At 38.7% G+C, this 17,474-nt stretch overlaps 1 protein-coding gene across 1 annotated transcript; it reads right to left on the minus strand.

Moving 5' to 3' along the window:
* Positions 1–1,508: 1,508 nt before the first annotated feature.
* stx12 (syntaxin 12) lies at positions 1,509–15,248 on the minus strand. Its single transcript, NM_213718.1, is given in 9 exon segments — positions 1,509–2,487; positions 4,160–4,242; positions 5,402–5,474; positions 6,211–6,316; positions 7,743–7,786; positions 7,946–8,083; positions 9,112–9,211; positions 10,695–10,764; positions 15,134–15,248. Coding segments are annotated over 9 exon segments (804 nt in total). The 5' UTR covers positions 15,228–15,248; the 3' UTR covers positions 1,509–2,391.
* Positions 15,249–17,474: the final 2,226 nt, after the last annotated feature.

Raw genomic sequence — 17,474 nt, forward strand, 5'->3', positions numbered from 1 at the left:
TAAGGGGAACCGAGGGTTCCTCCAGGGGAGTTTGGTTCACCTGGGGGTGGGGGGGGGAAGCAGATCCTGGGAGCTCCAGGCCCTGATCCAGTGACTTGCAGAATGCACAAAGGGGGTCCTTATGCCCCATGGGTAAATCCTTGCAGCATTTGGCACAGGCTAAAAATGTAACTGCTATTGAGGAGGTTCCCCAACAGAATAGGCTGGAAGGCGAGGAAGCGGTGCGCTACTGAAAAACCTGGTGCTGGAGTAGTCTCTCACCCAGCACCATTTTGGGTCCTTTCTCTGCTATGGACTGAACTTCCAGCTGTAGCTACGGCTAGGACCGGTCTTCTTAATGCCCCAACAAACCCTGAAGGTAGTGCAGTAGGAGGGAAGGGAGTTAGGTCCAGTGGGGAGAAAATATACTTACCTGTTGTAAACCTCAGATCCCTTAAAGTCACCCAGTGTGCTATTGTTTCTGTGGGAGGAGAAGGTATCTTTTAGGTTATACAATTTATTAACGGCTACATAAATGCCACAGGGTACCACAGGACTGAATGATGCTGAGTGTAACTATAACGAAATGCAAGGAGCATATTTGGGTGCAGTCAGTTGTAAAAACTACTAAAACTTAAAACTAGACTAGAACTAGAACAGGGATCCCCAACCTTTTTTACTTGTGAGCCACACTCAGAGTGAAAAGTTTTGGTGAGCTACACAAACATGGCAATGCCAATTAAGGACTGCGGTTGGCTTAATTCGATAGCCCCATGTTAGACTGCTAGCCTGCAGGAGGCTGTTCTTATGTCTTTTTGCTTCCAAAACTTTCCTACAAGCCAGAAATGTAAAAATGGGCATTTACTTTGAGCAAACAATGGAAAGTTGTGCTCACTACTACATTTTTAACCATTAGGCCGGGGATGACTTTTATGTAGTTGGCCACAGAATGTCTTAATGTCCAAAATGTATTGATAATGGGTGAGTATAGAGAACATCTTGTTGCTGTCTGTATGGATTTTGTGGTCACAGCCTCAATGCACCCCTGCCTAATGGTTAAAACTTTAATGGTGAGCACAACTTTCCCTTGTTCGCTATAGTTTATACAGTTGCAGTAATATATATATATATATTGATAATAGTTAAGTGCGACTGAGAGCAAAATCAAAGGGGTTGGTGTGCAACATGTTGCTCAAGAGCCACTGGTTGGGGATCACTGCCCTAGAGCAACTGCAACCTCCTGACCAGACAGATCCAGGGTTGTCTTTGCATCCTGTCTCAATAGGCACAGCACCCTTGTGCCTAAAAAAAAAGTGTCCATTGGAATGCACCCTCAGGTCCCTCTCCATGTTGTACCAGTGGGGATTCCACTGTAATTGTGCACCAAGACTATTATTGTTGCTGGACGTTTTGGTTCCCTCACCAGACACAAATAGAACCAGATTCACCAAAGTTAAGGATATCTCTCTCTTTGACATTAAACCAAAATTCAAATACAATTAACAGAATGAAGATGTTACAAAATACTCTTTGGGGTTTTACATTTTTATTATTATTATTTTGCCTCCTATCAACATATTATATCCATGAAATTATATTACTACAATGCTAAAAGGGGAGAGTCAGTAACATTTATCATGAGATGATTACTGGGTGTATAGTTATATACATAAAATTACACAATTATTTATATATACTTGTGTATATACACACACACCACAAAACCAAAAAGGCTGTGCATAATGAGTCCCCAATGAGAAGACAGTGTTGTTACCAAGACTAACACATTAGCAATATTCTCCCTTCTAAACATAAATAAACTTAGTTAGTGAAACCATTGTAGCTTTTTTTTTTTTTTTTTTTTTTAATATATATACAGGTTTGTGCAATGCCAGTCTGAGAAGAATTTATACTCCCAGAGTGTCAAGGTGGGGAGAACTGTGTTAACCAGTGATAAATAAATCCTATTCTAAAATGTTATCTACAAGGAGTTCAAAATGTTGCCAGCATATAGCTTATCAAACTCTTGTGAGCAAGATTAGTGTGCTAAAATGAAGGCCAACTGGAAAAATGTGATTTGTAAATGGAATAAAAAAGTCCTGGCCACGTGGCAAAATAGTCACTAAATGACAGCACTAAGATAAAAGGGAAAAAAAAGGTTAGCGTTTCCACTAAACTGTCATATCCTCAGCTGCATAGGGGTGCTTATTTTAGCCTTAGGTATGGCAGGCTACAATGTCATGTTCAGGATTGTCTCACAGCAGCGCCTTCTGGTATCAATAGCACTTTTTTGCACCATTATTTAAAAAAAATCCTGTCTCTCTTTTTCAGTTATGGTTGGAGGAAATTGTACGCACGGCAGATTTCATGAGGAAAATAACATGTTCAGAAGAAGGGGTGCTAGGAGAGGCCTCAGGATTTCACAGAGAAATATATGATGAGACCCAGGATCACAGCTGCGATAGCAAGAGCCAATACTAAAATGCAGATCTTCTTCCGGGATTTTTTCTACAAAGAAATGGAAGTAAGAAGTAGGTTAAATGGGTTCATTAAAGGAGAATGCAAGTCAAAATTTAAAAAGCATACTGCCCAATAGTCCTCCTATTGTTTAGTAAAAATGCCACACTTTTGGCTCACCTAATCAAATATTTACTCAGTCACACTTACTTCACATTTTCTAGAACAAGCAGCCATCTCTAAAAAGGTATTATCCCTTCCTTTCCCTCCTTGCTTCATACTGCACATGTGTTTCATTCCCTCCCCCCCTCCCCTCTGCCAGATCCGCTTCTGATTGGCTGGTGGGCATGTGTAGCTCAGAACAGGAGACGGGATCAAGTTACACACATGCTCAGAGAATAGGAAGGGTGCCGCTGGACAGAGAGATTTCAGTGATGTCACTGTAGTCTTCACACTGCTGTAGGCTGCCAGCACCATATCTCAGAGAAGCAAGCAGGGATCTGGGAATTTAGATATGCAGCAAGTACTTAAAAAGAATGCCTTTAGATGTACTTTTAATTTATATTAACCTTTCCTTGTCCTTTAAGGTAAAGCAAGCAAGAGTCTCAAAAGATTTTGTAGATTTATTTGCAATTAATGTTACCAGGACTATGCAACCTTATTAAAGATAAGGTTGTCTGAGAACATTCACCTTACCCTTACCATAAAGGTGAGGGCAGGTTAGAATAATCTATTTTTAGGCCCCTTATGACAAAGGCACATGGGGATATTAGTTGCCTGTGGTTACATTTCAGCTACTAATCTTCCCAAAATACCTCTCTGCTGGCAACAAAGTAAATCACCGTTGCGAAAGCATGCATGGTGCTTCATTTTCAAAGTCTCTAAAGTTTTCCATGCAGGAACCTCAAAGGACAAGTGGAACGTGAGCAGCACAGAATATTGGGAGGCACAGCCAGACACAGCTTATGTGGCTGCGGCAATAAGGGGTGAAGCGAGTGAGCAGTTTGGTAAGATCTTTCCATACTTATTTTTAAGGAGGAGGATGCCCCTAAGTAGCTTCGGATTACATGTTATATTTATTTGGAAAGTTCTCTTATATACAAATTACACAGATTAAATTCCCTGTGAAACTGTGTTAAATTGACAGAGTGCCCATTTGTCATCAAATGTTCTACCTCTATTAATTGTTAAAAGTTATTAGCGGTTGATGAACTGTAACTCACAGTTACTTGGCTGCATTGGCACTTTTAAACAAACTGTAGCTGCTGTTTGCAGTGATATTTTGAATGACTGTGGCTGCTGAGTGCACTGGCACTGAACAACTGCGGCTGCTTATTGATTTTCAGGAATTGTTTGAAGGCTCAATTTCTTGCTGAGGAATTCTGGAACTTTTTAATGAATTATATTTTAATGTGCATGAATTGGTAGACTAGCTGGTCACCTATTGCTTTTAAAATTGGTGTATTTTAATTCCACACAATCTATTTAAGAAGAGGTAGGCATTTTTTTCCCTAATGATCTGCCTCCTACAGGTGCAAGCTATAACTCCACTGTTTGTGTCCCCCACATTACTGTGAGAGAAAGAATAGATTTCTCACTGTGTGAGAAAGAATAATTTTATTATATTATATATAATTATGAGGATGAAATAAGTCATAAAACACACATCCTATCCTATATTTAAAAAAATAAATAAATAAATAAATAAATGAAAACATATTACCTGGTAATATGCTGCCCTCTGTAGTTGCTCTGTTCCTCTCTCCACATGAACTTCCGCGCTTTCCACATTGGCTTCTATACTATCTGCAAATGAGAAGAAGCCATATCATTATGAGAGTTTTGGAACAAATGAATATAATTATTACAAGTCTAATTTAAAAACCAATGTAAATATGTACATCTAGGAGAAAGCACAAAAGGTTCTAATACAGGCTAGCAAACCTTTAGATATAAAAAAAGAAATGTCACATACACACATATCTACAATGGATTTTTTTTTTCTTTTTTGCCTTTTTCCACAACAAAAGATTTAAAGCCTCAGAAATGTCAGCCTTGTCTAAACTGCCAATCACTCTGCTGCCTGGCCCCAAACTTAAACATCCATTTTTTGAATTATAATTCCAATGCAATAAACCAGAAGAATTTTTTTTTTTTTTTTTTTTATAAATTTCTGGTGCACATCATTGGGTTGTCCTGTCAAACAGGGCTGCAAAAAGACATCTCCATTAGGTTTCCTCATAGTTCATCCAGACGTGGCATAAACCTATACCACCCATGTACAGTATATACAGTACATTTCTTTGTACTAAGCACAATGCTTCTGGATATTTCAGTGCCCTCTGAGGTGATTCTGTCATACTCTGGGCCAATTAACTCATGAAATTACTAAAAATAAACACCTAACAGATCTACATTCATATTCATTCATTTTGCAATGAAGCAATGCTTTACAATATTTGAAACAACCCGATCTTCTCCTGACACTTCCGTGCATAAACGTTGAAGAAATTTGCTGTCGACTGGTCAAAATGTGTCAGCACTATGTAAAAAGAACTTCTTCACAGGTCTGGTAATCACAGGCCTCTACTACATTGCTTCAAAAGGTAAGTACCCCCACCCAACATTGGCAGAAAATGGAAAGATACTGCTTTAATAGCAGTTCTATTTCAAATAACTTTAAACTGAACTGAAAACTGGTAATGAATAAATGTTGCTTAGAATTTTAATGTCTTTTATTAGGCAAAATATTCATTTTTGGGTTTATATCGTATTTCAAATCTGACCTTAGTTTGTGACAAAATATTTTAGTTGATAGAAATGTAGCAATTTTGTGATTACAATTTCACATTTATTAAAAGGTTCAGTCTATACATTTTATTTCACAGTGATAACATTGTTCAGTAAAATATATGCTTGTCACCCACAAACTTCATAATCAAAATGAAAAAAAAAAACACTTTACCTATCATTTCTCCTTGGTCATGAATCATTACTGCTAAATCTTTAAATATTTGGTTGACATCAAGAATATCTGCCTGTGTAATAGACGGAGGAAGCGTTAATGAATCCCTTCAGATGTTTTCAGTTTCACATGAGTAACTCTCTGTAACTAGGCAGAAAACACATACTTTTCCTTGAAATGTACATATCCAAAACTGTAGTAAAAAGCATAGACAATCAGTGCGGCTGTCCTACTTCTCTGGTTAAAAGTTAAAAAGGGACACTACACACTAAGCAGTGTCTTTAGGCAACTCATTATCAGGGGCTTCTCAGCAGACTGGTAATTAGTTTTATCAGCTTTTCAGCTGCTATTTTGGACCAGGAAGTTGCAGGAAGTGCTAAGGTAAAACTGGATTAATTGTCTTGTTAACTTCCAGAAATAACAGAAACCAATATTTTTTAATTTAAACAATAGACAAAAGGTATGTTGAGCACAAGCCTCTTTCATTAAGCTTAAGCTGAAAAGAGGGATATAGGGGCTAATTTACAGACAGTTGGGCAGGGTGCAATATAAAAACAGGTGCAAGCTGCCATATTTATCTCACTTTGCATGTTGCAATGTCATCAGAAGGTTGTAAGAAAAGGACTGATTTGCTTTCACCAGCACTGCACCTAGTGCTGGAGAGAATGGCAAGACCCCAGATAAAAGTGCTCATTGCATTAAGGTGCACAATTTTGCTCACCTTGCTGCTCTAGCATTTCTTTTCTGGCTCAATGTGAATTATGTAAAATATAAGCACAAATAAATAACAAAATATAAAACTGTCTTACCTCTAGTTTCTGGATGGCGCTCTCTCTTTCCTTTATAAGCTCTAGATCTTCCTCTGTAACTGCAAATTCCTCATCCTGGCTTTGCAGCTGATTCCAGTCTTCATTGCTAAACAGCAGTATGAGAGTATAAATTACCAAAATATTACAAAAGTTTCTTTTCTAAGCTGAAGCACATGCCACATGCTTAGCATGCATTGGGCTGCTTGAGGAAATTGAAAAACTGAGCTTAGGGGTTGCTGGAAGTCATCAAAACATTAGTGAATGTAAGGTTACATCTCTCATAGAAGCTGATGCTACAGGGCTGATTATTAACTGGTTTCTATGCGGTTATATAATGTAAATCTGAATTGATTACTTAAATGAACTTGTATTGTGAATTTTCCCTTGTACAAATACTGCATAGGAGGGGGCTTAGCAAATCATTCCCTAAACTTAGGTACCTTACAGTATCCCAAGATGTTCTGTGAATCAGCAGAAAAGAAGACAAGATAGGGACCTTATTGGGCATCTATAGAAAGATAGATTCCCACAAATGGTCTGTGGATGCCTTAGGCTGATAAAGCCCAGCATTATTAGCCCATTTATTCCTTGAGCTTTTAGTTCTTTTAAAGGAGAATGACACACTTGCTCCCCTGAAACACTATCAATTGGTACCTCCAAAGAACTGCATTAACAAATACCACAGCTCAGAATTTATCTGCATGTAACAGCCCTAGAAGCTCCCATGAGTGAGGCACTCTTCCTGCACACATCAAAGGCAGAGCCATCCACTTTCCAAGTGACAGGGAGAACTGTACATGCTCACTGCCCTGGGAGCCAGTTATTTTTCAGGAATGCCTGAAGGTAAAGTGAGCCAATCAAAGTTTGAAATGTGCACCAACGGTGTGCCAATGATGAGAGAAATGTGATAAAGGGTGCAAAGTTTGCAAGAGGTCTAGCCTATAGCTACCAATCAGTAGGTACCATTAACTGGCCACCTACTTAAAATCACATATCTTGGTTGCTTTGGGTTACTTCACAAGCTGTGTGTTTTGTTTTGTTTTTTTTAAAGGTAAATTTTTATTAATTTTACAACATCACAGAACAATAAAATACAAAACAGTGTTTGATATACTGACATTGGAATGGTATCAAGTCGAGTTCATGTCAATACCAGCAAGGATGCTATCACTAGGCATTGCAGTTGTCGCTATATAGGTGACTGTTTAGTTATGTCAGGTTGGTCACACACAATCTAAGGGGGTGAGTTATGTATCCAAGTCTTGGTTGCACCAGCACAAGCTGTGTGCTTTTATTAAATATGGGTGGGTGTTCCTTTTGCATTAATATTTATAAAACCATACTCAGTGCACTGAACGTGCTATGACCACATATTTATCTACATGTAAAAAAATAAAGCCTGCTTTTTAACAGAGTACATTTCTCTCTAAATCCCTGAAGATGAACTGCCATTAAATTAATTTTTAATATATTTATTGAAGAAAACAATCATGGAGAACAGTAAATTTCAAAAAGCAAAGCTATCAACTTACTTGTCAAAAGACACTAGCTGCTCCTCCTTCTGCCTCTCATCAGCCTAGTAAAAAATTCAAAGTGTCTTTTAATTAAGTAAATTTATTTAAGTAATAAAATTTACATTAGTTCCTGAGTTTAAATACCCAAAGTATTTAAATACATGAATAAACTGGTAAACCAGACATACCTAACAAATGGCTAAGGGTATTAAGAGCCTTACCGAGAGGCGGGAGCCTGCCCTGGCCCGGGCTACTGTTTCCTTTTCCTTAGTAGACACTTGTCTCTGGATAGCTTGGAAGTGATTAAGTGCGGCTGAAAAATCATTCATAAGACGTTCCTTTTGAAGTTTCTGCTGGCGCTTAAAAGGAGAAAAGGAAACAATAGTGATCTGCGCTGTATGGAATGAATGCTTTGCGATAGAAAAATGAATTTATTTCATATAACGCTCCAGTAGGATGCTTTTTCAGGTGAAAGGATATGGTAGGCATATGGAGGATAAGAAATTCAGGAAGTACTCTCAGACTTATGGAGGAGGACAGGAATCATAATAAACATCCACTTTGGTATATAGGACTGAAATGCAATTAACCATAAAGGTGGAGGAAACCAAGAGATCAAAATATTTTTGGTGGTAAGGATTAGTAATGGACAAAGCAATTTTCTTTAAAAAAGGGATCATTTAACAGACTGAAAAAAACTGTTGTGGTGAAAAGGATTTTAGTTATGATCACAAGGTTTGGTGTATGTATCTACAAATAAAAGATCTACTACAGATTAAAGGTGGTCATACACTAGTTTTTTTTTTTTTTCAGCGACATTTGTGCACCTTGCCAGATAACAGGTAAGATATTTGTAGAAGGAATTTCTGGTCTCACCATGTGATTCTAGAGCAAGTAAGCAATTTAAGATGCCCAATGTTATATCTGAAAACTAAATTTGTTTAAAGGAACAGTAACACCAAAAAATGAAAGAGCTTTAAAGTAATACAAATATAATGCATTGTTGCCCTGCACTGGTACAACTGGTGTGTTTGCTACAGTAACACTACTATAATTTATATAATAAGCTGCTGTGTAGCCACGGGGGCAGCCATTCAAGCCATAGAGGGCGCCTGACCAAAATCTGCCTTCAGCGTTGAATCGTCAGAAGGAGGTAGAAATCCTATTGTTTCTACCTCCTTATCTGCCTGTTTCAGCCCTGAAGGTTAGTGGCGGATCTGACGATCTTTCTTGCGACGGATGGTTGCACGAAAGATCACAGATCGCCACATGCATGGCCACCTTAAGTCTGGGTAATTGTTTATAGCTATACCAATCAACTCTTGGTGGGAGGAAAACATGCACAATATTATATTTTCGTTTCTTTGTAGCATTTTATGGTCTTTACCTGCTCTGCAGGGGACAGTGGCGTGGGGACAGATGCAAGGTCCTTCAAATATGTGTTGGTCTCCTTGGCCAAGACATTAGTGGAATGTTGAATCTGCTGCCTAGGGAGGGTAACACAGAATGAAAAGGCAGAAACTTAATTTAGCAAAACAAGCGATAAAGACTAGAAAAGATATATGTGAGAAAGCAAGCAGAATGGAGTAGAATAGATAGCAGTTAAAATGAAGTAGAAAACAAATGAAAAACAAGAGGCTGCCAATATTTTTGCAGCATTGACGTAAAACCTTTTAAAGTAAGGATAATTTGTGGTTATTCACTTTTTAAAGCAAAGCAAACTGATGATAATAAAATATACTAACATTTATCATAAAAAGTATTTGGCTGTTTCCTTTTAAAATGTAGTCTGGAATTAGCTAGATTTGATTATCTCTCTAAACTGCTTTCGAACAATGGACTTTCAGTGAAATGTACCCTTTATCCCCTCGCTGATAATAACAGAGGCTGATCTTGTGGAAGTCACATGCTTCACAGAGATGAAAACAGTAATGTTTCTCTCTGCACTTTGTAACAGTATATAATCTCCCTGTCTTTTTTTAATCTAGGCCTAAAAGTGGAAATTTAAAAAGGCAACTACTACTGTTCAGTGTGATGGGTTAATAAATTGATCTAAAACAAATTTCAAAACATAACCATAACCAATCTTTAAACCTTGCTACACAAGTGGATCTTGCTGGGAACAGCAAAACAAAAACCGTTCAGAACCATGCCACCCACACACCCCAATATTGCTGCTACCTCATAATAAAAGGCACAGTAGCACAGCAGGGTTGGTGGACACCATCTGTGGCTGCTTTACTTCCTCTCCCTGTCTTCCTGGCCAACCAGAAGCCAGAACCACAGTTGCAGTTGAATCCAGGATCAGTTTGGCAACTACATATGCTCCTGGTTGCCAGAGAGCTAGAATTAGTGGCTGCCAACCACAACAATCTACTCTATCTATCAGGAGGTATGAATGAGTGAAGCAGTATAGCACAATTTGAGACGGAGGTCTCTGAAGGGGTCAATGTGGTATAAAAAAAAAGTTTCACTCCTTTACTATTAAGTGAACTTTACCAACTCATAGCATCTGTGCTATTTTTGCCACATCAATGCTATTATGATTTCCTCTAGCATATCCTCTAGCTCAGTGATCCCCAACCAGTGGCTCAGGGGCAACATGTTGCTCCCCAAACCCTTGGATGTTGCTCTCAGTGCCCCCAAACCAGGTAGTTATTTTGGAATTCCTGACTTTGTGGCAAGTTTTGGTTGAATAAAAACAAGATTTACTACCAAATAAAGCCCCCTGTAAGCTGATAGTGTGCATAGAGGCTGTCTAATAGCCAATCTTAGCCCTTATTTGGCACCTCCATGAACTTTTATGGTGCTTGTGTTGCTCTCCAAGTCTTTTTACATTTGACTGTGGCTCACGAGTAAGAAAGGTTGGGGACCCCTGCTCTACCTATACACTCATAAGGAGAAAACTCTCATATTTGACTACACTTCCTGTTTTAAAATTATTCACTGCTAGTGTTAAGAAACACTTACAAGTTTTGCTGCAGCTTGGTGGAATCCTGGCTTGTCCCCAGCTGATTTAATAGGGTCCGGATCTGGGCAGCTGTAAGAGAGTAAAACAAACTTTCAGGACAGTCCAATTCTCTGTAAATTAACAACTATTCTCCATGTTTAGCAATGCTTATTTGAGTTGACTGTGTTGACAAATTCAACATAAGTATTAAATTACTTAATGCTGCCATGGTACACAGTGATTTTCTCATTCTTCGCCCACTACATTTTAAAACACACTCAAAAAGTCTGCTGGCACCCATTGTAGTCAGTGGTCATCATCTAAAAGTTGAATTCTTCCCTAAAAATGCAAAAGTGAATTTTCAGACAAGAATGAATATGAATTATTTTCACTTATTAGAGCTACTAGATCTTTAAACAAACTGTAACTGCTACAAATTAAGAAATGTATTGAGGCAGCAACTTATGCACAATTATACAATCTACAGGTTTTCCAACTGGCTTAATAAGCATCTCTAAAAGAAATATTAGCAGCATATTATATGCGTTGTATACAGTTACAGCCCTTTACCATTACATTATTATCAGTTCCGCTAAAAGAAGATAAACTAGGCAAACACACAAACTATATAGCTGAAAAGCACCTTGCAAGTGTTTCACACATTACATACACTGGATATAAGCCAAAACACCCCTGCAAAATGGCAGGTTTTTGTTTAATTAAAAAAAGAAACATAAATCCTGTGAGAAATTATTCCACATTTAGTGCAAAATTACCATCTATACAAAGAAGCTGAAAACAAATCAAACATTTTAGTGAAAGGAAAACCATACAAAAACCTGGCTGTATTAATGTGCACACCCTTTAATGATCAAGGATGTGGCTGCATTCAGAATCAACTAATCACATTCAGTCTCATCTCAAACAGTACTTAGTATATACCTGACATCAATTAAAGTGGCTCTGATAGAGCTCAGATAAGGTTTCCTGGTCTCATACTCCAAAAGCCATGGTCCACAAAAAACTTTCAAAACTTGAAAGATCTCATCATTGAAAGGTATCAATGGGGACAGAGGTACAAAAATTATCCAAATCATTAAAAATTCCATGGAGCATGGTGAAGTCATCAACGAGAGGAGAAAATATAGCTCAACAGTGACTATACAAAGATCAGGATTGATGAGAAGACAAGGAGAAAACTGGTCAGGGAGGCCTTCAACAACATTAAAGGAGCTGCTGGATTTCTTGGCAAGTACTGGTTGTTCCCTACACTTTACCTTTCAGTATGACAATTACCCAAAGCATACATCTAAATCAACAAAGCAATGGATTCACCAAAGAAAGATACATTTTCCAGAATGGCCCAGCCAGAGCTTAGACCTTAATCTGAATGAAAATCTGGGGGTGACCTGAAGAGGGCTGTGCACAATAGATGCCCTTGAAATTTGAAAGATCTGGAAAATTTTTGCAAGGAGGAGTTGGCAGAAATTGTAACCAGCATACTTATCTTCACTTTAAAGAGTGTAAAAATAGACTCATATTATAGCCCCATAATACATATGGAAAAGCTATTACTGGCGATTATAATGGGATTCTCATCTGAAATCCTTGTGCATATTTTCAAGGGTGGTCTTTGTGAAAATCACCTGTACTTGTGTATTCCAATGATTCGACCAGAATGGGGGTGGGTCATAAGTGGCCATACTGCCTGTAATAAGAAAACAGTACCTTGTACTTGCATGGTAACTAAATTAGTAAAATCCATGTTGGTAGCAGATTATTTTTTTCCTTTTAACAAATTTAAAAAAGGTACTGAGATCAGTATCATGGGAAGACTTCTTATCCGGAAAACCCCAGGTCTGAAGTCTTCCAGATAACTGATCCCAAACCTGTACAGGTATGGGATCTGTTATCAGGAAACCCCTTATCCAGGAAGTTCCGACTCCCACTGACTCCATTATAAGCCTATAATTCTAATATTTTTTTTAAATGTCCTTTTTCTCTGTAATAACAGAACAGTTACTTGAACTTGATTCCAACTAAGATAAAATTAATCCTTATTGGTAGCAAAACAAGCTTATTGAGGTTAATTTTTAAATAATCTTTTAGTAGACTTAAGCTATGGAGATCCAAATTACAGAAAGATCCCTTATCCATAAAATCTCAGGTCCCTAGCATTCTGGATAATAGGTCGCATACCTGTACCTGTGTTTTTTTTTTTTTTTAATAGAAATTTATATTTATTATTGATATTCCTTTTCTAGGCCATCTCTAATGAGTTACAACTAAAATATTGCACCTTCTTTATTTACCTGTACCAGACTTCAACTTCTTTTTTAGAAATGGCTGCTGTTTTGAAGATGTTGGGCTTTGGGTGTGGTACTGACCCGACAAGGCTGGAAGTACTGTTTAAATCAACCTTGACTAGACAAGTGCCACAGGTAAGTAAAGGGGGTAGGGGGATGCCAGGCTTCAGTGTTAAAGCTTTAGGTTATGGAAGGAACCTTTTTCACCAACAAATTCCTGTGAAAACCTGTAAAGTCTCTGTATAAATTATATTTGCTGAACATGCCCAATAAAACATTACCTATCTGAAAAAGACTATGTAACTTCAACCTGTACCGCACTTCATGACAACAGTGCACCTTATATCAGTATGACACAACAACACACCTTGACAGCATACCGAGAAGCTGAAAACACAGTTATCAGATCTCAGCAGTGTGCTGTTATCAGTGCAGAATAACTGGGCCATTCCAAAACATACAATAACAGTCATTTGTAGGACAGCAGCAATTTTCCTGTAAACACTGCACTGTGCTAGTCTATAATTACAAAAAGAAAAACAGCAGCATAGTGAACAATGAACAAAAAATCTCATTACATGAATTACGTCCTTGCTATATCCACTTTTAATTAGAGGCTCTCACATGGAGTGCACATTTACCACTTCTCATTAAAAATACTGAATATAATTAAGATACTATCATCTCAAAAAAACCTTTTTAAAAAAAAATACCATGTCAGTCCAAGCCTGCTTGAATCACAGTACAATGAATGTTCTGTTATAAAGATAACTAGATTCTCAGCTATAAAGCAAGACAGGACTGACTGCTGCCTTCTTAGACTAAGGACATTAATCATGTGATTTCACTTTCAAATGGAAGCGGAAACATAGGATTTTTAACAAGTAAAAATGTAAGGTATTTTCCCCCCAAATTCCTTTACTTTACTAAACCTAACATGACCAACAGGCAAAGTGTAATTTTGTTAAAGATGCCCCTTTAAGATGGTTAAGGAATGGGTATGTTTGGATAGTAAATGTCTTATGTCTAGTCCAAATAGAGGGAGTGACAAATTGCTCTTATGACGTATTTACTACTATTCCATGGCATCCTTTAATTAAGAGCTGAACACTTGTTTAAGAATGAAACTACACATAGACTTGAAGAACAGAGGCCAGTAGTACCAAGACTCCATATTTATTTATTTACTTACTTCTGGGGGTATGTAATGATTGGCAGAAGTCAATACTGTGAATCTAATACATAATGATATACAAGAAAATACATATTTCCTGCCAAGTCTCATTCATTCAACATGATAAATCACACATTATGAACTCCTATCCTGCTGTCATGCTGGGAGGAAGGAAATATTACAATTTCATGGCCCCTGCCTGACCTGGTGAATCCTGCTTGTGCCCACGCCCAAAATTTTCTCTGAGCTTGCAAAGCAGTGATCAGGCAGTTAGGGGGGAACAAAAAACCCCCATGGAGTAAGGCAGGAATGTAACCCACTCAACACAAATTCAGTAAGCGAGGGTAAAACTGCTCAGCCTGATTTCACTGGTTGCTGAACTACATTTCTACAAATGCTGCCTTTAGGATAATATTGTAATGTGTAGTTTAACCACAGCAAGAGCCCAACCAGGTGACAAGCCTAACAGTAGTAACTTCTTGGTAACAGTAACCCAATCAGGAATCTCCAGTAGGAAATGACTTCCCACTGCACTTAGCTCCCTTCCTGCCTGTCACCCCTGCTTCTCTGTGCCCCTCTGCCAATGAACATGCCAGCTGATAGCTGCTGTACTGTACACCCACCCACCAACCAACACAAGGAAACATTAGTTGATTTTTGTCATTTGCCAACTGTCCAGTCTCCATATATGCAATGCTATATAAATAATTTTCTCTATTTCCAGCTGTGTCAGTATAGCCGCCCTTCCTGTACATCAGTGGGTGTGTAGCACCTGGGAATTACACATAATACAAGGGGCCCATATAACATGTTAATCTCTGTTGTCCAAAAGTTCCCATTGCCAATGGCTAACAATTCGTCCTTCAAATCTCCACCAGTACCCCCATCTATATACTGCGGGTGTGTGCAGCTCGCTGCGATCACGGATATATATACAGGAATAGGACCGGTGCTCTGTAGAAAAACTGGGGATACTGACTGTTATTTGTGATCCTCTGCACATTGCCGCTGCAGGTCTGAATAATGCTGTTGAAGTCCCGGGCACGGCTCTGCTGCTTCATGTACCCAGACATGTTGCTCCTCTTAGGGCCCCGTCCTCCTTTCTGAGTATAAGAGATGGTGGGATGAAGCGACTCTAAGGAAGTCGTGATGTCATAGCCATGTGACCGTGATGTCACGTAGGAATTGTCAGGCTCCTATCAGCGATAAGCGCCTCCCAGTCATGATACCACGTGACAGCTTGGAAAAGATGCTGTTGTTGCCACTCCTTTAAAGAGAACAAGGAATGCAAATGTAGAATTCTGCTGGTTTATAAAAATCAGCAAGTGCGCCTTTGGAGGATGGGGTACTTAATATCCCAGGTCCTGGAGCAATTGCTGGGTCTAATTATTTTTTTTTCCCTACACCCCTAGTACTTGGATTTAATGGAGGGAGATGAGAAATATGCTGGGTGCACATGGGGGACAAGTATTGTGATCTTTAGTAAAATGTTGTTTACCTGTACAACAGGTAAGCAGTTGAAGCATAGTGTGTGATATGTATGTTCAAGGCTGCTGTTAAAGGGCAAGGTGATATATACAGGAATTATATATGAGTGATGTGTAGGCTGGGACTGGCAATCTATGGGTTCTGGCAAATGCCAGAGGAGCTGCTGTAAGATGTTATAGACAGTTAATATTTATTGGGCTGGTAGAGGGCTGTTTGGACCTCTTGTGTACTTGAAATGCCAGGGCCTATTTTGACTCCCAGTCTGGACATGGCGATGTGTAATATCTGTTGGACTTCTTGGGAACTCTGAATGCTGAGGGAGGGCAGTTTGGTAAGTCCATCAGTGCCAGTGGATAGCAGCGTTTTATGTATGGATGTTTCTGGGGGTTGCTAGATAAGAACTGTGATTGGTTATTTGGTAGCCCCTATGAGGACTGGCAGCATACAGGAGGCTCTGTTTGGCAGTACACCTGGTTTTTATGCAACTAAAAATTGCCTTCAAGCCAAAAATTAAAAAACAAGCACCTGCTTTAAGACCCCCTGGAGAGACATCTAGGGTTAGCGAGCACTATGTTGCTCACAAGCCACTGGTTAGGGATTACTGTTCTTACAGAGGCAAGTGATGAGTATTGTGCCACGCAAAAATCTTTGCGTCACTGCATTTTGAATCATCTTTAAGAAAGTATTGTGTGTGTGGGAGGTAGAAATACGGTAGTTTGAATTAGCAGAGGTGCGCCAGGAATTTTTAAAAAAAGACCCCTTAACTGCTCTCCTCTTTCCCATCCCATTATCATCCTCTCTTTCAGAGCCACCGTCAGGGGGAGAGGGGTACTGTTGTGCAGTGCTCGGTGAAATAATCTTCTGATGGTGGGCCTGGCAGTGTTGCCAAAGTTATTAAAATTGTTTATTACGTATGAAGTTCCGTCAAAGCGTACACAATTTGTGTAACTTCCGTAAAAACTGCCTAGAAACTTACTTACCTTGTGTATCAAGGTAAAGACAAGGCAAAGAAACTTGGCAGAGGCCAACTCCACTGACCACCAATGAATTAAAAAACTCAAGGTAAATTCCACTGCCCCCTTCCCAATTGACTTGCTGACTTATTGGCATATTATTTTATGTATTTATATTAATTATGTTATAGTGTAACATCAGCTGTTTATATTGGGATTCATTTACTGAATTATATGAGCATCTCCTACATGAACTTTTCAGCAGTGGAATGACTGGTTATTGAGCCCCATAGCAATATCATTTGGCCCCTACACTTACACAATTTATGTAACTTATGCAAAAACGTCCGATACTTTCAAAGAACTAATACTGACTATTTATTGGGCCCCACAGCAAGATCACTGGGCCCTTAAACTTACGCAGTTTATGTATTTTATGCATCAAGTAATGGCAGTGCAGAGCAAGAGCAGGAAGAAGTGTAGGATTGAAATTTACAGCAAAATCCACTGACCCAGATAACCGCTAATTAGCACATTAATTAACTCTTTATATTAACTAACACATTAACTTTATTTATGAACTACTTATTATAGAGTATCATCAGCTGTTCAATTTGCACACACAAAAATTTGGTACTGCACACTTGTGTTCATTGCGGGTCCTATGTAAATTACTTGTACAGGGCCCAAAGTTTTTAATTGGGGCCCTGCTTTTTCTGCTGTAACTACCAGGTACCTCTGATGATTAGGTTTCTTATGATGGCAATACTCTGGAATGCACCATGATGAGATTGGAAAGTAGCTCAATCTTTGAGAGCCATTGAAAGCAATGACCATGAGTAATGCAGCCCTCCTGCAACTCTGTCACAGCACAAATAA

Source organism: Xenopus tropicalis, chromosome 2 (genome assembly GCF_000004195.4).
Source record: "Xenopus tropicalis strain Nigerian chromosome 2, UCB_Xtro_10.0, whole genome shotgun sequence".
In the NCBI taxonomy this organism is placed as follows: Eukaryota; Metazoa; Chordata; class Amphibia; order Anura; family Pipidae; genus Xenopus; species Xenopus tropicalis.